The sequence below is a fragment of the Podarcis erhardii genome (genome assembly GCF_964252035.2).
Source record: "Podarcis erhardii genome assembly, chromosome: 13".
NCBI lineage: Eukaryota > Metazoa > Chordata > Lepidosauria > Squamata > Lacertidae > Podarcis > Podarcis erhardii.
The window spans coordinates 33,205,285-33,226,929 of NC_138502.1; the positions used below are offsets into that span (position 1 = coordinate 33,205,285).

Genomic DNA, 21,645 nt, shown 5'->3' on the forward strand with positions numbered 1-21,645 from the left:
GGTGTGCTCCAGCACCAGATTGGGGGGGGTGTAAGTTGGGGGGGGAGGGCGGAGAGTATTTATGGTGCAGTGGGCAAGATTGTTATCCAACCTTATCGGTGCGGGCCAACTTTGACTGGTGCATGGTTCTGCCCACCTGTCCATCATCCAATGTCATTATGATGCTGGATGATTGAAAGGCAGGTCATCCCGCCCACCTGTCAAAGTCCCTCTCATTGCCAGCTGTGTGGTAGTCTTGTAATCTGGTGAACTGGGTTTGCGTCTCCGCTCCTCCACATGCAGCTGCTGGGTGACCTTGGGCTAGTCACATTTCTTTGAAGTCTCTCAGCCTCACTCATCTCACAGAGTGTTTGTTGTGGAGGAGGAAGGGAAAGGAGAATGTTAGCTGCTTTGAGACTCCTTGGGGTAGTGATAAAGCGGGATATTAAATCCAAACTCCTCCTCCTTCTCTTCTTCTTCTTCCTCTTCTTCTTCTTCTTCTGACTGGGAGCAGCTGTCAAGATCATGTAACACCAGTCCTGAAAGACCTACATTGGCTCCGAGTAAGTTTCCGAGCACAATTCAAAGTGTTAGTCTGACCTTTAAAGCCCTAAATGGCCTCAGCCCAGTGTACCTGAAGTAGCGTCTCCACCCCGTCATTCAGCCCGGACAGTTCCCTCACTGTGAGAAATGAGGCTACAGGGAACAAGGCAGAGGGCCTTCTCGTTAGTGGTGCCCGCCCTGTGGAACGCGCTCCTGTCTGATGTCAAGGAAATAAACAACTATCTGACTTTCAGAAGACATCTGTTTAGGGAAGTTCTCAATGTCTGATGTTTTATTGCTTTTTATTATTATTATTATCGTTAATTCTGTTGGGAGCCACCCAGAGTGGCTGGGGAAACCCAGCCAAATGGGTGGGGTATAAACAATAAATTGTTGTTGTTGCTTTCTATGAAATTTGATCCCTGAGCAGAAGGCTCCTCAGCCTTGAACTAAAAGGTGCAAATCATAAACATCTGTATTCCGAAATAAATTCCACTGAAATCAACGGGACTAACTTCTGAACAAGCATAATAATAATTAATAATAATAATAATAATTTATTATTCATACCCCACCCATCCGGCTGGGTTTCCCCAGCCACTCTGTGGGGCTTGCAAAACATATAAAAACATGATAAAAGATCAAATATTAAAAGCTTCCTGATACAGGGCTGCCTTCAGATGTCTTTGGAAAGTCAGTTGTTTATTTCCTTGACATCTGATGGGAGGGCGATCCACAGGGCGGGTGCCACCACCAAGAAGGCCTTCTGCCTGGTTCCCTGTAGCTTCACTTCTCGCAGTGAGGGAACTGCCAGAAGGCCCTTGGAGCTGGACCTCAGTGTCCGGGCTGAATGATGGGAGTGGAGATGCTCCTTCAGGTATACTGGGCTGAGGCCGTTTAGGGCTTTAAAGGTCAGCACCAACACTTTGAATTGTGCTCAGAAACATACTGGGAGCCAATGTAGGTCTTTCAGGACCAGTTTATGGTATCAGCAATTTATGCACTGCCTTTTTAAAAAGGAAAAGCAGTTTAAAAACTCTATCCACTGTACGACAGTGTCCCCGATATGCAAGGTGAGTCTGCCTATCTGCTTGCTAGGCTGTGCTCCATCTTCCCTCAGTTTTGGACCACGGAGGACGAGCTTTGTTTGACAACACCGAGGCCGCAACAGACACAGCTCCTGGCGCCCCCTGACACCTCTAGTTTAATTTATGGCACCTCCAAGGCTAATTGATGTATTGTGGCCAGAGCTGTCACAGGCAAAAGCTTCCCTTCATCTGAAGCGCAGGGCTGAGAGGGTGCTGGATGTATAATTCACAGGGCCTGCGGTGCAAGGGAGACGAAGTGATTAGCGGGATGAGACCCAGTGGAGAAAGAGAAGTGCGACTCATTAGCCAGAGTGCTAAAAGCCACAGAAGTATAACTTAAGTATTCTCCTGAGCACGCAAGGACACAGATTTGCATGAAATTAGCATTTTCATTTTATTTCATTAATACCGCATCTTTCCTCAAGTGAGCTCAAGGCAGCATGCATGGCTATCCCCCTTTCTCGTTTTGTGTGTGTTTTAATATTTTGTTGGAAGCTGCCCAGTCAGATGGGCAACATATCCTCTTCATCATCATTGCCCCCTACTAATTTGATCCTCAGAACAACCCTGTGAGGTAGATCAGGCTGAGAGACAGCAACTGGCCCAAGGTCATCCACCCACAAAGTGAGCTGTGTGGTCGAGTGGGGATTTGAACCCTGGTCTACCAGGTCCTTGTCCAACTCTTTAACCGAGGGGTAGGCAACCTAAGGCCCAGGGGCCAGATCCGGCCCAATTGCCTTTTCAATCTGGCCTGTGGATGGTCCGGGAATCAGTGTGTTTTTTCATGAGTATAGGTAAAGGTAAAGGGACCCCTGACCATTAGGTCCAGTCGTGGCCGACTCTGGGGTTGCGGCGCTCATCTTGCTTTATTGGCCGAGGGAGCCGGCGTACAGCTTCCGGGTCATGTGGCCAGCATGACTAAGCCGCTTCTGGCGAACCAGAGCAGCGCACGGAAACACCGTTTACCTTTCCGCCGGAGTGGGACCTGTTTATCTACTTGCACTTTGACGTGCTTTCGAACTGCTAGGTTGGCAGGAGCAGGGACCGAGCAACGGGAGCTCACTAAGGTCGCGGGGATTCGAACCTCAGGCAAGTCCTAGGCTTTAACCCACAGCGCCACCTGCGTCCCCCATGAGTATAATGTGTCCTTTTATTTAAAATGCATCTCTGGGTTATTTGTGGGGCAAAGGAATTTGTTCATTCCCCCCTCCCAATATAGTCCGGCCCACCACATGGTCTGAGGGATGGTGGACCGGCCCCCTGCTGAACAAGGTTGCTGACCCCTGCTCCAACCTCTACACTTCACCAGCTATGCACAGATGGATATTTGGAGCATGGTGCTGATAACGCCAAGGTTGCAGGTTCGATCCCCGCATGGCACAGCTGCATATTCCTGCATTGAAGGGGGTTGGACTAGATGATCCTTGGGTCCCTTCCAATCCTATGATTCTCTGATACAGTGTCTCTAGTATTACCGTCATTTAAATAAATGCATCTCAACATAGTGAAGAAAGCCTGAGACCGGGTGACCTGTCTGCTTGCCTGCTCAGTCTGCTTCAAGACCCCTGTTGTTCTTGACTTTTCTTTTCTTTTTATAAATTTTCAAAATAACCTTTATTATACAGTAGTACCTCAGGTTAAGAACTTAATTTGTTCTGGAGGTCCGTTCTTAACCTGAAACTGTTCTTAACCTGAGGTAATACTTTAGCTAATGGGGCCTCCCGCTGCCGCCGCACAATTTCTGTTCTCATCCTGAAGCAAAGTTCTTAACCCAAGGTATTATTTCTGGGTTAGAGGAGTCTGTAACCTGAAGCGTCTGTAACCCGAGGTACCACTGCACATCAATTAACATTACTTTACATAAAACTTAGACAGTACATACAATACAAACAATACTCATTCCATCAATTACAACTTAAACACATCTTAGACACTAACTTCTTATTCTTCTCATTGTACTGTTTTGTTTTCCTGTACACAGTTCATTATTACTTTTTCGTTTCCCCATTTCTTATCAATAATCTTCTATTGTACACTGTCTTTATGTTTCAAGATTCATTCTAGATCTGCAAGGAGTTACCGTTATCACAATAGTTTTAAAACAAAACAAATTCAACATATACATCTGAAGAAGTGTGCATGCACACGAAAGCTCATACCAAGAACTGACTTAGTTGGTCTTTAAGGTGCTACTGGAAGGAATTTGTTTTCTTTTGACTATGGCAGACCAACACGGCTACCTATCTGTAAATAGTTTTAAAGATATTCTTTAAACATTATCCACTCTTAATTAAATTTCTGTATCGACTTTCCTCTTAATCTCCCTGTCATCTTTGAGAGTGGTAAATATTCTATCATTTTTGCTTGCCAGTCAGTTTTTGTGGGGAAGTTATCACTTTTCCAATTCTTTGCTATCAAAATCCTAGCTGCTATGGTTGTGTACATGAATAGAGGTCTATGGACATTATTCTTAATAGGAAGGCCTCGGGTTTTTGGATGAATGAGAATTTGAATATCTTTTTAAGTTCTTTATATATGGTGTCCCAAAATTCTCTTATTCTCTTACAATCCCCACCACATGTGCATAAATGTACCTACCCCATTTTTACACCTCCAACAAACCTCTGAACTGTTTTTATACATTTTTGCCAATTTGGCTGGGCTTTGGTACCACCTTGTATAGCATCCTCATTACATTGTCTCTGAGATTGTAACAAGCAGTGAATCTAATATCCTCCTTCCACAGCCTTTCCCGCTCATTCATGTATATTCATGTATTCATGTCCAATATCTTGGGCCTACCTTTGTTCTTGACCTTTCAACTGGACTCTTGCAAAGGGAGGAGTGCCCTTTGTAAACACATGGCCACAACACAGAAATGTAGTAGCAGATTTTCCCAAATAGGACAAACACCCTAAATCTTTATCCTGAGCCCGAGAAATGCAGTCAAACTGGGGAATGTGCTCCAGCTCTGTAGGTGTTCTTTTCCAACCGTCCTTGTGAATTTTTGTTGCTCAAGTAGAACGACCCTAAGGTCAGAAATCGCACGTCCAGGAAAAAACAAAACCTAAGTTATGAACACTTGCCCACCCCCTGATTTAGAGATCTTGAAAGGGAGCAGGAAATCAGAGTTGGTTGTCATATCTGACTGAAGTGGCAGGGGAAAGAAAATAAAGAGATGACTCAATTGACAAGGAGTTAGTTATGGCCTCAGAAACACCCTCAACTTCCTATGTAGGGGGGAAAAATCAAAGCCCTTCTCCCCGCCAGCCACCCCACATTGCAGCTCCTACTGGTACTTATTGTTTAGAGAAAACGTTGAATAATTTGCCATACAAATTATTTACTCCCGCTGCTGCCCAGCAATGGAGGCTGCTACATCTGCCCATTTTACAGATGGGAAAAGGGAGGCTGGGAGGTGGTGATTTATCCAAGGCCTCATGGCGACTCCATGGAAGAGATGGGGCTTGATTTCCGTGTTAAATAGTTCACATCACAGGCCAAACAGAGGAAGGGATTTATTGTGCTGAGGTTTATCGGACTGCAAGAAAATATTTGTGGCTTGTGAACAGGCAACTTTGTGCAACTTTTTAAAAAGTCGCTTTGAGTTTCATTTTTTGGGGGTGGAATGAAATAAATAAAAATAATATCTGCATGGTGGCCTCCAAAAAGGTGCAACTGTGATTATGGGAATTTGCAGTGACTGTGTATTATTTAGCCTCCAAGTTGCACATCTCTCTGTGTGTGCACAGTTTGGCTACATACAGTCCTACCAACATTTATGAAAGAAACCTCCTGGGTTCTCTAACTCTGGCTTATTTCTTCCTTGCAGCCTAAAGACTGCAGTTACAACACCTTTTCTGAGCATTCAAAGCCCAACCCCTTGTGCCCCTACAAAGATGGATTCCTTCCCCCAAAACAGCACTTGCCTGGATATTACAATTGCTGGGTGGGATTTATGTAAGGCGTCCCTATGGAACGGCTTCTTGCAGTATGATTAGTCATCATGAGACACAACCTTTTCTCCTCCACTCTCAATTGTTTTGTGATGCCCCTTAATTTATGTTCAAAAATATTTCCAGTTGCCTCAAAGCTGCCAGAGCTGGTGTACCATAGAGCATATTTGTTCAGAAATACAGTCAAACCTCGGCTACTGAATGGTTCCGTTTTCGAACGATTCAGCTCCCGAACCTGGAAGTAAACGCTCTGATTTTCAAATGTTTTTCAGAAGCTGAACATCCGACGCGGCTTCCGCTTGAGTGCAGGAAGCTCTTGCAACCAATCGGAAGCCGTGCCTTGGTTGTCAAACGTTTCGGAAGCCGAACGGGCTTCCAGAATGGATTACGTTCAACAACTGAGGTTTGACTGTAAGTCATGTTAAGAGGGAGTTTAGGCTGCACTTCTACATGCTGTGGCAAGTGGATGGAAACCTGTTTTAACCCAAGGACCACACTCCATACTGAGCAACCTCACAAAGGCCTCCTGTGCCCAGGTGTGGGCGGGGCCAGAGGCAAAAGGTGGGCGGGGCGGCAGATGTGATTCGGAGCCCCGTACAGTAGGCAACAGTTGAGTCAGAGGTGTACACATGCGCGAACACACACGCATGACTCTGTCTTCCATCTTATTGCACTTCCTGCCAGGCAAAAGCAGATGTGGAACAGGGATGAAGAGAGGGGTGCAATGGCAAGAGTCTCAGACAGGGGTCAGCAACCTTTTTCAGCCATGGGCTGGTCCACTGTCCCTCAGACCATGTGGTGGGCTGGACTATATTTTGAAGAAAAAAATGAACGAATTCCTATGCCCTACAAAGAACCCAGAGATGCATTTTAAATAAAAGGACACATTTGACTCATGTAAAAACACGCTGATTCCCAGACTGTCCGCAGGCCAGATTGAGAAGGCGATTGGACCGGCTCCGGCTCCCAGGCCTTAGGTTGCCTACCCCGGTCTCAGGGGTCGGAAAGGGAGGCATTTGCCCCTCACACCCCAGCCTAACCCTGGTTATCCATTCCTCCCCTGGGTGACCTAAGGATCGGGTGGTCTGCTACTTGAGTCTCAGCTCTGTCAAAGATCCACCCAGCAGCCTTCATCAATTCTCTCTCAGTTTCAGCTCCCCATCTGCGATATGGGTGTGTGATCAGGCTGGCCCGCACTACAGGGTTGTCGTACCACTGCAGAAAATTATGTAAGCGAGCATTGAAAGCACATTACATCAGGTAATGTCTGCAAAGTGCTTTTAGCACTCTGTTAAGTATATATACATGCCAAGTATTATTGCCGTGCGCATTAAAACTCTGGGGGAGGAATGCACTCTGCTGTGGATTACTAAAGTGCTTATACAGGGGTGTTTGTGTAGACATTTTTGGTTTAAACTGCAGCCAAGCCTTTCCATTCCCCAACTGCCTTTTATTTTCCATCCAAAGGAGGTGCAGATCCCAGTTCCTTCTACAAATGTTCCTTCCTCTCTTCCTTTCATCTGTCTACCTCTCTGTCCACATAGACAATCTCAGAAAGGCTGAAAGGCACCTGGGCCTGCATCGATCGTCAGGTGGAAAGTGAAATATTTAGAAGCTAACCTGCAACATTCATAGGGGAAATTTGCCTATGTGGTACACAGGCTGAGACCCTATCTGCCTGAGGACTGTCTCGCCAGAGTGGTGCATGCTCTAGTTATCTCCTGCTTGGACTACTGCAATGCACTCTATGTGGGGCTACCTTTGAAGGTGACCCGGAAACTACAACGAATCCAGAATGCGGCAGCTAGACTGGTGACTGGGGGCGGCCACCGAGACCACATAACACCAGTCTTGAAAGACCTACATTGGCTCCCAGTATGTTTCCGAGCACAATTCAAAATGTTGGTGCTGACCTTTAAAGCCTTAAACGGCCTCGGCCCAGCATACCTGAAGGAGCGTCTCCACCCCCATCGTTCTGCCCAGACGCTGAGGTTCAGCACTGAGGGCCTTCTGGCGGTTCCCTCATTGTGAGAAGCAAAGCTACAGGGAACCAGGCAGAGGGCCTTCTCGGTAATGGCGCCCGCCCTGTGGAACGCCCTCCCATCAGATGTCAAAGAGATAAACAACTACCTGACATTCAGAAGACATCTTAAGGCAGCCCTGTTCAGGGAAGTTTTTAATGTGTGACATCTTCGTGTATTTTTGGTCTTTGTGGAAGCTGCCCAGAGTGGCTGGGGAAACCCAGCCAGATGGGCGGGGAACAAATAATAAATTATTGTTGTTGTTGTTGTTGTTGTTGTTGTTGTTGTTGTTGTTGTTGTTATTATTATTATGTTCTCCGACAGATAGATGGCAGTGCAGTCACAGGAGCGGATTTGGGTTTTGACATTTAAATGTAAATTCCGAACAGGGAGGGTGTGGGTTGCAGCTAAATCTTAGCCCTTATCAGAGTAAACCCATTGCAGATAATGGAGGTGATTAACTTAGGTCCATTAATTTCATTGGGTCTCCTCTGAGTATAACTTTGCTAGATACAAACCTGTGCGTGCATAAGACGGTGAGTTAAGTATACAGCTTACTTTATTTTTATTTATATGTTAGATTCTTATACCGCCCCTTCATCACAAGATCTCAGGGTGGTTCACAAGATAAAAAAAACCAGGTAAAAGCACAAATCAATAATTAAAACAAAACAAACAAAATAGCAATTCCCACCCACACCTCCCATAGAGTTACCACATGCTTACTCAGAAGCAAGTCCCACTGAGTTTGTGAGATCTACTCCCACCCAGCAAAGTGTGTTTATCATTGCAACCTTCATTTCTGAAATGAGAAGGACCAAGCTTGAAGTCTAAAACCCACTGACTGCTCCCTCTTCCCCCATTCATGTGTTGGCCCTGGCTGTGGGTACTTAGAGATGAGCTGAGAAGCCCGTTGACATTTACTAGCATTTCACAGCTTTCAAGATGGAGTTCTGGCACTGAAAACAGCCAGACCAAGTTGAAGGTGTGGCCATTAGCATCTAAGGCCCGTAGCAGCTTGGGACCATTTAACCTGCAAGATCGCCTTGCCTCAAAAATGCCCACTCGACCACTTTAATCTATGGAGCTGGCACTGTTACAGCTGCCACCTAATACTCGTCCTGCGTGAGTAAGAAATCAATATTTTAGTGTGGCGGCATCTGCACTTGGGAACTCCCTGACACTTGACACCAGGCAAGTCCCTTCTCTATACCCTTTTAGGTGCCTGCTGAAAACATTTTTGTTTAGGTCAACCAGACATGTAGGGGCTTGACATGTGTTTTAATTGGGTTTTTAGTTTATAGTTATTAATATTTTTAAATCGTTGTTTTAAGGCTGATTTTTTAATTGTTATTATTAAAATCATCATTATTAATTATATATTATTTCTACAACCTCATTATTAAAATCATCATTATTAATTATATATTATTAATATAATTATTAATATAAATTAATATATTATTTATATATTATTAAAATTATTATTTGATTTTCAAAAAGAAAGAAAAGAAAAAAGAAAACAAACATACATCAAAAGATCATACAAAAGCCATATATTGAGATTGCTCTGAATTTCTTGACTCTCCCTCCCTCCAACCCATCTATGCATATCAATACTTCTCCAATTTTATATCTTCCTAAGTTATCTGTACTTTCTGTTACATTACAAGTGTGTTTAGAATCCTGCTAATGTTTTGACCTGATTGAAATAATTTTGTATATACATTAGAAACATTTCCCATTCTTTTTAAAATTTTCTTGTCTTTTTTTATTTAAAACCCCCAATCATTTAATTGCTTTATTCATTTTGTAAAGTGTGTTGAGGGTTGTTGTTGTTTTACAATTGAATTTTACAATTCAGGAAATTAACTAACTAACTAACAAGTTAGGGAGTGAAAAGATCCTACTCTTAAACATGATTACTTTATTGGAAGTCAATAGCACTTTAAATCAACCAGGTTTCTCTTTGAGGAAACAGATTCAGGTTGGGGCTCCTCTGTGTGAGATCACACTTAGATTATTGTATTTTTTACTGCTCGGGTGGGGAAAGCTCCTTTGTGGGGGTTTTCTGCCTCAGGTGGCACAATATCTTGACTGGCCTCGGATACACTTTATACCATGATATAGAGGTAGCAGGATGGCAGGGGCACCACCTGCTTTTCTGCCTCAGGCGGCAAAATATTTTGGGCCAGCCCTGTTGGCCTAAAACCCCCCTCCATATAACCACATTGAAGTGTAGAATGAAAGGTTTCTCTTCACAGTTCATTGTATTTCTTTGCAAAGGAGGAGGAGGAGGAGGAAACCCCACTGGCCCAAACATGAGCACGACTTAGAAAGCAATTAAAAGCTTGGTGAAGGTGTCTCTCTCCTCTCTCTCCTCGTTTTGTTCCACCTGTCAGAATGCTTTATGGGGTTAATACCTACGGCTTTGTCAACAGGAGTCGTGTTAATAGCAAGCACATTTAGATGGGCCTAATGCAGAACATGTGTCCTCCCCCGAGAGTGATAATCTGTGGGGAAGGGAGGTCCTGGACTCTTAGGGAAAACCCAAAGCTGAAGTGTGGGGCAGGATGCAATCCTGCTCCCAAAAAAAGCTGGTGGTGAAATGGATGTTACATTTTTTTACATGTTGAGAAGTGGATTTTGTGTGTGTGTGTGTGTGTGTGTGTGAGAGAGAGAGAGAGAGAGAGAGAGAGAGAGAGAGAGAGACTGAAGAGGCAATGCTTACTCACTTTTTACCTTCCTTGCTTAAGAAGACCTTCCTTTATTTAGACAGCCTGTTGCACTTCCAGGACTTAATTTCTGCCAGCGGGGAGCACTGGAACCTATTTTCAATGTGAGAGTCCAGTTCTGGAAAGCATTGAGGCAATCCTTTAATTTTTAAATTATTTGACAGGTGGAGATCTCTCTCTCTCTCTCTCTCTCTCCACCTGATCTGAGAGAGAGAGAGAGAAACTGGTGCCATCCAGTTGTTGTTGTACTCCAGATCCCATCAGCCCCAGCCATTGTGGCCAAAGGTCAGGGATGATGGGAGTTGTGCTTAGGGATGGGTGAATCCACCAGTTCTGGTTTCTTGCAGTTTCTCATCTTTTCCAGTCACAAATCTAGCTCTCCATATTTCCATATCAGTTTGTGACCCCCCCCTTAAGTCCTTGTGAAAATTCTTTAGCATTTTAAGGCAAATTTCTGATAAAATACAAGCTTGTGTGCAATTTTGCCTGATAGACACATGTTTGCATAGCTGTCTTTCCTTAAAACAGTAACAACGTATGTTATTTTCACTTATATGCCTTTTGACGCCCACTTCCCCTCAATACTTGCACTTTTGTGGCTATTACTCGGTTGGATTGCAAAATTCGGAAAAGTGTGCGTTTTGAAAGATGGATGTGTCTTGGTTTGCCCATTGGTTTGGAGAGTGCAAACCAAGTCGGTTTGCCTTTTAATGTGGACTGAACTGAATTCCTCTCCAGTCCCTAGCTGTAGTCCAACAGGATCTGGAGGACAGTAGCCTCGCCACCCTTGATTTCATTGGCCTTTTCTCATAAAGAGATCCAAGCTGGCAAACAGAATCATTTCATAGAAGTCAAGATAGAATTAACAAAAAAGTATCAAAACAAATAAAGGACAGAGAACAGAGTTGGTGCTGAGCATGTGCAGAGTGTTCACTCCCTCATTGCTGAGCAACAGCAGCCTGGTCCAGTCTCCCCACCCCACACACCTTGGTGCCTGATATTCCTGGTTCAGGAACACCCTGGACACAAAGTGACCCCTTACCTCGCTGGTCCTTAGTTGATCAAGCATGGTCAAGTTGACCATCCATCTGTGTTTTGTAGGCTGTATGTTTTGAAGAGAAGTCATGGGTCAGTGGTAGAGCACACACTTTGCACTCAGAAGTTCTATGGTTCAATCCCCAGTACTTCCTGTTAGAAGGTTCTTTCTTAAGTAACAGTGCTGGAAGAAACCCCCATCTGAAACACTGAGAAAGCGTTTGACAGAGCAGACATGCCTACCCTTGATGTTCCTGGACTACAACTCCCAGCTCCCCTGACCATTAGCTGTGCTGTCTGGGGCTGATGGCTGTTGTAGTCCAAATATTTAGAGGCCACTGACTTGGGGATGGCTGCATTAGACTATACTGTCAGACTCAGGATAAAACGCCTTTCTGTATCAACACACCTGAGCTTAGGAGCAGAACGCCAGGGTCAAAGGATATGACTTCCAAGCAGGCATAAACTTAGAAAGGAAGCACTGGAGAGCTCCAACAGAGGAGCTGAGCCTGGGCAGGGACTGCAGCCCAGTGTCCCTGCCTTTATTGACCAAAAAGGGAACAGGTCTGCCATTACTTCTACTCCATGTTTATCATGCTGGCTGCTCGTTTTTCAGGACTACTACTGAATCAGCTCAATGTGTATAGTGGGGCATACAGTTAGCAAGGAATACTGTAGCTTGAGAAATCAGTTGGCTTTCAGGGCTCGTCCAGACTTCCTTTTGTGCACATTTCCAGATTTTAAAGCTCTGTACCTGAGTGGTTTTGTAAAAGGAGCCTGGTACTTTCCCCAGGAAAACGCACATTCTGCCACTGAATTGGAGCAAATGGCAATCAGATTTCCCGCAGATTGCCATTCACACTGTTTTAGTGATAGAGCGCAGCTTTTCCCAGGGAAAGAGCCGGAACAACAACAACCTCTCAGACACAGAGCTTTAAAGTGCAGATCTGTGCCTACAAAGCCCAGGGTAAAAGGAAGCCTGGGTGAACACTCAGTTTCAACACAAGGCCAATTATTAGCTAATTCCATCCCACCTGAAATTTCTGTTTCCCACCTGCCTAGCTGGATACAGTACTTACTGCAGCCATTCCCCAAATTGTTAGCTTGCAGAGGGACTTTGGTGTGCCGTGAGATTCCTCTTAGCAAGCTTCCAGAAAAATACTTAAGTAACTCTTAGTCCCGTCCTCCCCTCCTCCCCGAGCCCAAAACACCCATCCTGATTTCTGACTGGATCCTGGGATGTCCTGCTTTTTTGGTCCAGCGCTCTGGCACGAGTCAGCTGGTTTGCACCCAAGTACTGAACCCAAGAGGGACGCGGGTGGCGCTGTGGGTTAAACCACAGAACCTAGGGCTTGCCGATCAGAAGGTCGGCGGTTCGAATCCCCGCCACGGGGTGAGCTCTCGTTGCTCAGTCCCTGCTCCTGCCAACCTAGCAGTTCGAAAGGACGTCAAAGTGCAAGTGGATAAATAGGTTCCGCTCCAGCGGGAAGGTAAACGGCGTTTCCGTGTACTGCTCTGGTTCGCCAGAAGTGGCTTAGTCATGCTGGCCACATGACCCGGAAGCTTTACGCCGGCTCCCTCAGCCAATAAAGCGAGATGAGCGCCGCAACCCCATAGTTGGCCATGACTGGACCTAATGGTCAGGGGTCCCTTTACCTTTACCTTTACTGAACCCAAAGAAGCTAGAGGTTTTTTTTTTAAATCTCAAACTTTTACGCCAATCAGCTGCCCCCCACAAGAGTTTGGGACCGGAAAAACGAGCGTCCTGATTTTGATCAATGGCATGTTGGAGGTTATGGAGTTCTAAGAGCGAGACCCTGGCCTGACAAGCCGCTGCGCTCCGAAAAAGGCAGGAAGCCAATATATAACTAAGCTTTAAAGCACCTGCTCTTCTCCCGAAAGAATTAACTCAGCTCTGCTGCAGACTTTACCTCTGCTCCACCCTAGAGGTTGCCTGCCTAACCACACAGCTCCTTGGGCGTATTACTGCCTTGCTTGGAAAAGGGTAATATTTATTCGTAAGCTAACTGCTACTCCCGAGAGGCAGAAGATGCATCTAAATCCTCCCAGCACCAGATTATAAAGCACTTTAAAGTATACATTTTCAATTATTGGGCCTCTGGATTCCTGGGAAGATAATGTCCCTTCTGACGTTATGCGCTTCTCCGGAAGAATTGTGGGGAAGCAGGTCTGCAGTCAGTAAATCTATTAGCAGCATCGTCTGGCTTTATGACGAGACAAATTGCTTGGGAGATGGTGCATAAATCTTTCTCTTAGGCTGCAGTCTCTCCCCCCACTCCTCCACTTACCAATTGAATTCAATAGCACTTACTTCAGAGTAGACAGGGCTGCCTTGTCTGTAGACTTGCAAGGCTTACCTTGGCCTATTCAGTTTCAACCCTTTTGACTTTGTGGACCAGCCCTTGCAAGTCCAGCTAAAATAATTTTGTTAGGCATCAAGTAGGGAGTTGGACCAGCTGATCCTTGGCTTCCCTTCAAACTCTAAGATTCTATGAAGTATTTAAGGCTTGAAAATGTTCACATGCTTTTTTTTTTTTTTTTAAATGTCTAGATACTTACAAAGCTAAACCCTTAAGTATCGCTGACAAATCCAAAGGCAATAAAAGCTTGCTGAATTCTATACTTGTTGGTAAACGAGTAACACACATCTTCTGCTTGCCTCTCGCCACAGGGCTCTGCGTGGGCCAAGGAGACCTGCCCTACCGAGAAGTACACCGTCAGTGGAGAATGCTGCAAAGCCTGTAACGTCGGGGAAGGCGTTGCCCAGCCCTGCGGGATGAACCAAACCGTCTGTGAACCATGCCTGGACAGTAAGTAACACACAAGCATCCTTTGCCTATCTCTGGAAAGTGTGCATGACCTCGTTGCTTAAAATCACCGCCCCAAAAGGGTGATCAAGAGTCAGACACAGGAAATTCCACAAGTTATTATTTTCTTTATTTATTCAATTTATATACCACCCTTTATCAAAAGATCCCAGGGCTGTGTACAACAGAACATCAATAATCAAAACATAATAAAAAGCATACTGACCAACAAATAATAAAATGGTTAATAACAGTCCTCTGCTTTAAACAGTAAATGATGAAATTCAGTATAGTGGTGCCCCGCAAGACGAATGCCTCGCAAGACGGAAAACTCGCTAGACGAAAGAGTTTTCCGTTTTGGAGGTGCTTCGCAAAATGAATTTCCTATGGGCTTGCTTTGCAAGACGAAAATGTCTTGTGAGTTCCTGCGGGGTTTTTTTCCTTCCCCCCCCTTTTCTATGCCGCTAAACCGCTAAGCCGCTAAACTGCTAAAAGCCGCTAATCCGCTAATAGCGCTAATCCGCTAAGCCGTCAATGGGCTTGCTTCGCAAGACGAAAAAACCGCAAGATGAAGAGACTCGCGGAACGGATTCTTTTCGTCTTGCAAGGCACCACTGTACATGGGAGTGCTACCTGTTCCAAGCAAATGTTGCTTATTAAAAATAAATATATTGAGATGACTCAGGTGCACTGGTGAATGCTGATATTCACACACACACCCAAATCATCTGGAGTGGATCTGTGTTCACATATTTGAAGAACATTCAAAATCTCAAAGCATCCCAACTTAAGTATTCCACAGAATTTATCACCTGAGATCAAGTCAGACATGTGCTGTTCTGCACTTATCCTGCTCACAGGTTTCCCACAGGCATCTGGTTGGCCACTGTGAGAACAGGATGTTGGACTAGAAGGGCCATTGGCTGGATCCAGCAGGCTCTACTTGGGCACTTCCTGGTTTCCCACACTGGTATAGTCCACACTGACCAACAGTAACTTCCCAGGCTTTCCCAGATTTACCTGGAAGAGCAGAGGAGTAACTTGGCTCCCATGCACCCTTGGCAAGGAGCTGTATTAGCATCCCCCCACCTTAAAAAAAAAAGGGACGCGGGTGGCGCTGTGGGTTAAACCACAGAGCCTAGGGCTTGCCGATCAGAAGGTTGGCGGTTCGAATCCCCACAATGGGGTGAGCTCCCGTTGCTCGGTCCCTGCTCCTGCCAACCTAGCAATTCGAAAGCATGTCAAAGTGCAAGTAGATAAATAGGTACCGCTCCCGCGGAAAGGTAAACGGCATTTCCGTGCGCTGCTCTGGTTCGCCAGAAGTGGCTTAGTCATGCTGGCCACATGACCCGGAAGCTGTCCGCCGGCTCCCTCGGCCAATAAAGCGAGATGAGCGCCGCAACCCCGGAGTCGTCTGCAACTGGACCTAACGATCTGGGTCCCTTTACCTTTACCTTAAAAAAAGGACCACTTTACCACACTCCTTTGTGCTGTGGTGCAGCATGCGGGGGAGAGGAGGGCTGTAACCCCGGGCACAGAAAATGCCCTCACAACCCAGTGCCCTCACAACAGTTTCCCTCAGCGAGGCCACATGGCTGTCACCTTCCTGAGCTGCGGGGAGGCAAGCCACACCCGGGCTGGGCCTTCAAAACTGCAGCAGTGCTTCCTTCTTGTAATGGCCGGTGAAGGGATGCCTGGTCCTGGGTGGGACTCCCGCCCGGCCAAACTGGGAATTCTCTTGACCTGTGCCGGTCCTTCCCTGGGGCCTATCTCCTGGTGTGTGACCTTGGGCAAGGAGCACAGAGAGGAGAACCACCCCCTCAGCCAGGACCAGCTGGTGCCCACCCACATTGCGCAGCCAAGGAGAGGTGGCCAGAGATGGACTCCAGTTGGAGTCTCGGCCTGCTCTCTGCCGCCCTCCTCCTAGGCCTGCTGCCAAGCCCACCAAGGAGCACCAGGGAGCTTGCCGAGCTGAGAGGGCCAACATGGCAACCTGCAGGTGATCATGAGGAGTGGCTGCCATGGGGCGCAGCGAAGTCTTCCTGTTGCCTCCTGTGCAATGCCCACAAGGAGGCTTGGGGGCACAATCCTTGTCCCGGGCACTGCCAACGCACGCTATGCCACTAATGGGAAGCTTCTCCTGTGCTTGACCTCACTGTGACACATTTCCACACATACACAGTGGTACCTCTGGTTCCACACATACCACAGTGGTACCACAGTGGTACCTCCGGTTAATTTGTTCTGGAGGTCTGTTCTTAACCTGAAACTGTTCTTAACCTGAGGTACCACTTTAGCTAATGGGGCCTCCTGCTGCTGCCACGCCGCTGCCGCATGATTTCTGTTCTCATCCTGAAGCAAAGTTCTTAACCTGAGGTACTATTTCTGGGTTAGCGGAGTTTGTAACCTGAAGCGTCTGTAACCCAAGGTACCACTTTATATGTCATACACTCCATAGTTTGATAGGTGTGTTTTTGAAGGGGGGGTCCCCTTTCTCTAGGCCTGCACCCCGCTGGGGGCTGGTTTCACCAACCCCTAGGTACTCCTCAGTGGCGGAGATGTTGGGAATTGGACATGGACTCGTTTGCATGCAAATCCAATGCTCTGCTATTGAGCTACAGCTGTTTGCCAGTCGACAGCCTTTTGTGGACGGAACAATATCTTTGATTAGAGCCCTGAACTGCTGTACCAATTGCTCAGATTTCCTTTTTTAAGGTTGAGAGTAAAGGGGACTCGGCAGCAAGTGGCAGCTTTAAGATGCAAATATTTCTACATTAACAGCTCAGATGGCATTTCACAGAATGAGATTTTGGTGCTGGCAGTAGCTTCTCTTCGAACACTGCATGCCGATTGCATACTCTCCAACGTTTTTCCAATGAAAATAGGGATGTGCTGTTAATAATAATAATAATAATAATAATAATAATAATAATAATAATAATACCCTGCCCATCTAATTGGGCTGCCCCAGCCACTCTGGGTGGCTTCCAACATATATAAAAACACAATAAAACATTAAATATCACTTTCCTTATATAATGCTGCCTATATAGGTTGTATCTTGTTGGCTCGGGGGTCACATAACTCCAAACCCTCTGACATTTCTCTGATAAAAAAGGGACGCCCTAAGGAAAAGTGGGACATTCCGGGATCAAATCAGAAACTGGGATGGCTTCTGTAAATCTGGGACTGTCCCTGGAAAATAGGGGGACACTTGGAGGATCTGTGATTCCAGGGTGTCTCCGGACAAGAGAGACGGGAGCTCCTAAGCCCTCGAAAGCACCAAGTGCCCCTGGCAGGGGAGCGACACAAAGGTCTGGTTCTGCTCCACACAGCACTGGTTAAAAATAAACTAAAAATAACATTCCCATGCAAAATCAATGGCTGCTACTTAACCTCAGCAGAGAATGGCAGCAGAGAGGCTGGGTATCAAATACCAGGCTGATAATCTGACCTTGGAAGACTTGCTGCATTGGCATTTGGCAGGGCAAGAAGGAAGGAAGGAAGGAAGGAAGGAAGGAAGGAAGGAAGGAAGGAAGGAAAGCTACTGTGCTGCTTTTCAGAGAAAGGAAGCAAGCCTGCAAACTTTCATTACTGCCCAAGGTGCTCTCAAGGCTCTGGGCCTTGTGAGGAGTCTTGGCCCAGGCCTGATTGATTCACCTGCATCTTGCATGCTACCAGATTCATTATCTATATCTATCTATCATCTATCTATCTATCTATCTATCTATCTATCTATCTATCTATCTATCTATCCAGGCATGTGCTGGCAGAATTGGATGCAAAGCCAGGAGGGCAGCAGGTCCCCTGGGGGATTTCAGCTGAAAGCGGACACTGTGGATAGGGCAAATCAATAAAGAAGAATAAGCACACAGCTGTGAGAGACAAAAAAAGCCTTCTTCCAGATGAGTCAGTCCTCCAAGCACCAAACTAGGCCCTCAGTGGCATCTGAGATTTATTTGGGAGTGCTTAGGCATACCTCCAGCCTGTTTTCCTGTGTTGCAACTACCACTAGGAAAGGGGGAGAAATTTGTTCATTCGCACCTCCCGATTCAGTACCACAGGCATGGCAGACCCTCCAAGTGTCCCTATTTTCCAGGGACAGTCCCGGGTTTACAGAATCCGTCCTGGTTTCTGATTTGGAATGTCCCGCTTTTCCTTAGAATGTCCCTATTTCCTCAGAGAAATTTTGGAGGGTATGGTAAAGGTAAAGGGACCCCTGAACATTAGGTCCAGTTGCAGACAGCTCTGGGGTTGCAGCGATCATCTCACTTTACTGGCTGAGGGAACTGGTGTACAGCTTCTGGGTCATGTGGCCAGCATGACTAAGCCACTTCTGGTGAACCAGAGCAGTGCACAGAAACACCGTTTACCTTCCCGCCAGAGAGGTACCTATTTATCTACTTGCACTTTGATGTGCTTTCCAACTGCTAGGTTGGCAGGAGCAGGGACCGAGCAACAGGAGCTCACTCTGTCGTGGGGATTCGAACCGCCAACCTTCTGATCGGCAAGCCCTAGGCTCTGTGGTTTAACCCACAGCGCCACCCACGTCCCTGGAGGGTATGGTAGGACACCCCTATTTTCCAATCTTTAGTAAATGTTGGCAATTATTTTTCTCTGATTAAACATGTCACCTTCACCATCACAGCTAAGGGGGCATGACAGGTAGTAGATCTAATAGGCTTCAAATTACAAGAGGATGGGTTTAGGTGGAACATAAGGAGAAATGCCTTAATGGTAAGAGCAGTTCAAACTTAGAATCAATTATTTGCGGGGTGGCGGGAACCTCTTTGCTGCAGACCTTCCAGCTGAGGCCAGACAGCCATCTCTTGGGCATTCTTTAGCTTTAGCTTTCCTGCCGGGAGTTGGACTTGGTCTCCTGCAAGACCTCCTTCAAGTCAATAGTTTTATACATCATAGTACAGGGTGTCAGCAAAACTAGTAGAGAACTAACGACAAGAAAGTCTGAAGCATAAAAAATCTTCAGGATTCTGGTACAGATAGGGATGTGAAAAGACATTATTTTCTACTCTGCCACAACCAGCGCCGTTTCTGTTCTGCTGCACTTCATCTTTCCCCAAAACAATGCTATTTGGCTCCCTTTTCTCTCTGAACCAGATTTAATAATGTAATTACTTCGGTTATCGTTACTTGCTTCTACACCATCCATTACAAGGGGCATGGGGGTAGGGAATATCGTTAATAACATATTGCTTGCATCCTGAAAAATATACAGTTGTACCTTGGATCCTGAACGCCTTGCAAGTCGAATGTTTTGGCTCCTGAATGCCGCAAACCGGGAAGTGAGTGTTCCGGTTTGCAAATGTTCTTCGGAACTCGAACGTCCGACATGGCTTCCTGCAGCCAATCGGAAGCAGTGTCTTGGTTTCTGAATGTTTTGGAAGTCGAACGGATTTCCGAGGTACCCCTGTAATGACAAAGAAATTGTGGACTGGGGTGAACAACAAAAGGCAGCAGCAGATACCAAACACATTTGCTTGCCTGATTTCTGTTCCTGTTTGCAGACCAACAAGCAAGAAGTGAAGTTACAGGGAACCAGGCCAAAAGCTTTTTCGGCAGCAGCACCCTCCCTGTGGCATGCCCTCCCATCAGATGTCAAGGAGATAAAGAACTACACAACTTTTAGAAGAAGTCTGAAGGCAGCCCTGTATAGGGATGTTTTTAATGTCTGATGTTTCGCTGTGTTCTGTTAGTTTCTGCTGGAAGCTGCCCAGAGAGGCTGGAGCAATCCAGTCAAATAGGTGGGGTAATAAATTATTATTATAAGAGAACTTCTAGTTTATATAAAAACACAAGAAAACGTCAAACATTACAAACTTCCCGATACAGGGCTGCCTTCAGATGTCTTCTGAAAGTTGTGTAGTTCTTTATCTCCTTGACATCTGATGGGAGGGAGTTCCACAGAGAGGGTGCCACTACCGAGAAGGCCCTCTGCCTTGTTCCCTGTAACCTCATTTCTGGTAGTGAGGGAACCACCAGAAGGCCCTCAGAGCTGGATTTCAGTGCCTGGGCTGAACAATGAGGGTGGAGATGATCCTTCAGGTAGCTACAGTTGCCTCCTTATGCCCTAATGCAGCAAATGAAATGCACACTTAGAAACAAACTCCTGCAGGAGGGGGTTTCCTGGAGTGGGTTTGCAGAAGCCTCTTGCCTTGGGGTGGTGGTGAAATGACTGCATGGAGTCACCCACGTGCACAGCTTCAGAGGCATTGCTGGGCCTGTCTGGTTTGCATTCTGGGGGACACATTCCTTCCTATCCACCCCCAACCTCATATTCCAGGACGTTGCAGCAGAGTGGAGACATTTCCTCTCTCATCTGGGATCTCCGTTTGGGGAGATGGGAGGGAAGAAGGCTTACAGCAGGCAGATTTACGGTTTGTCTACCTCATTGAAAACTACCACACTGTGCATATGTGTTTAGCTCCGCTAAGCTGCCTGTGGGTGGTTTGTGGGCATAAACACATGCGCTCCTGTTTTATGTTACCGTGAAGAAGCCTGACCTTGCGACACCCTTGCGCATCTGCGCTGCTCCGCCGGTCTGTTTCCGTTGTTGGGTTGCAAGATCAGAGCCTTTGGCTCGGGTCCCAGTGCTGCAGAGTCCCCATCCCTTAAAAGAAGAAGACAAATAAAAAGGCAATGGTAAACTTCAGTGAAGAAATAATTCTGGGGTTTTCCCTGTGTGAGATCAACATGGTAAAAGAGGGAGCAAAGGGAACTGCGTTGGAGGAGGAGGAGGAGGAGGAGGAGGAGGAGGAGGGGAAGAAGAAGAAGAAGAAGAAGAAGAAGAAGAAGAAGAAGAAGAAGAAGAAGAAGAAGAAGAAATAATAATTCATGGTCAGGCAAAATCTTTGTTAGAAGGTCCAGCTCTGAGGGCCTTCTAGTGTTTCCCTCGCTGCAAGAAGTGAGGCTACAGGGAACTAGGCAGAGGGCCTTCTTGGTAGTGGCACCCACCCTGTGGAACACCCTCCCACCAGATGTCTGAAGGCAGCCCTGTTTAGGGAAGCTTTTAATGTTTAATAGGTTATTGTATTTTAGTGTTTTGTTGGAAGCCGCCCAGAGTGGCTGGGGAAACCCAGCCAGATGGGCGGGGTCTAAATAACAAATTATTATTACCAACCAATAAAATGAAATAAAAATCACAAAATAGTGTTGAAGTTCACCACTACTCTGCGCACGTTGCAACTCGTCAATGTCCCATTGCTGGCAGCGGTTGGATTTATTAATATGTAGCTGTCTCCTCTTGGCATCCATCTGCTTTCTGAATGCTTCCCCTCTCGCTCCAGGCCGCCGCGGAGACAGTGCCCATTTGGCCCAGCCAACCCCCTCCCGCAAACCTGCTGTCTTCTCCCCTCCTCTGCACCAGTCTAATGGTCGCCATCAATAATTCAGCCTGATGGAAGGATCCACCTGGGTTAATGGGAGCTGTTTGCTCCAGCCGC

General features: G+C 46.3%; 1 protein-coding gene across 1 annotated transcript in view; it reads left to right on the plus strand.

Moving 5' to 3' along the window:
• The window catches only part of NGFR (nerve growth factor receptor), a 68,453-nt gene that overhangs the window by 8,332 nt on the left and 38,476 nt on the right, over window positions 1-21,645 (plus strand). Inside the window, exon 2 of the mRNA XM_081838047.1 lies at window positions 14,050-14,188. Coding sequence (XP_081694173.1) covers window positions 14,050-14,188 — 139 coding nt within the window. The remainder of the gene's footprint in view (window positions 1-14,049; window positions 14,189-21,645) is intronic.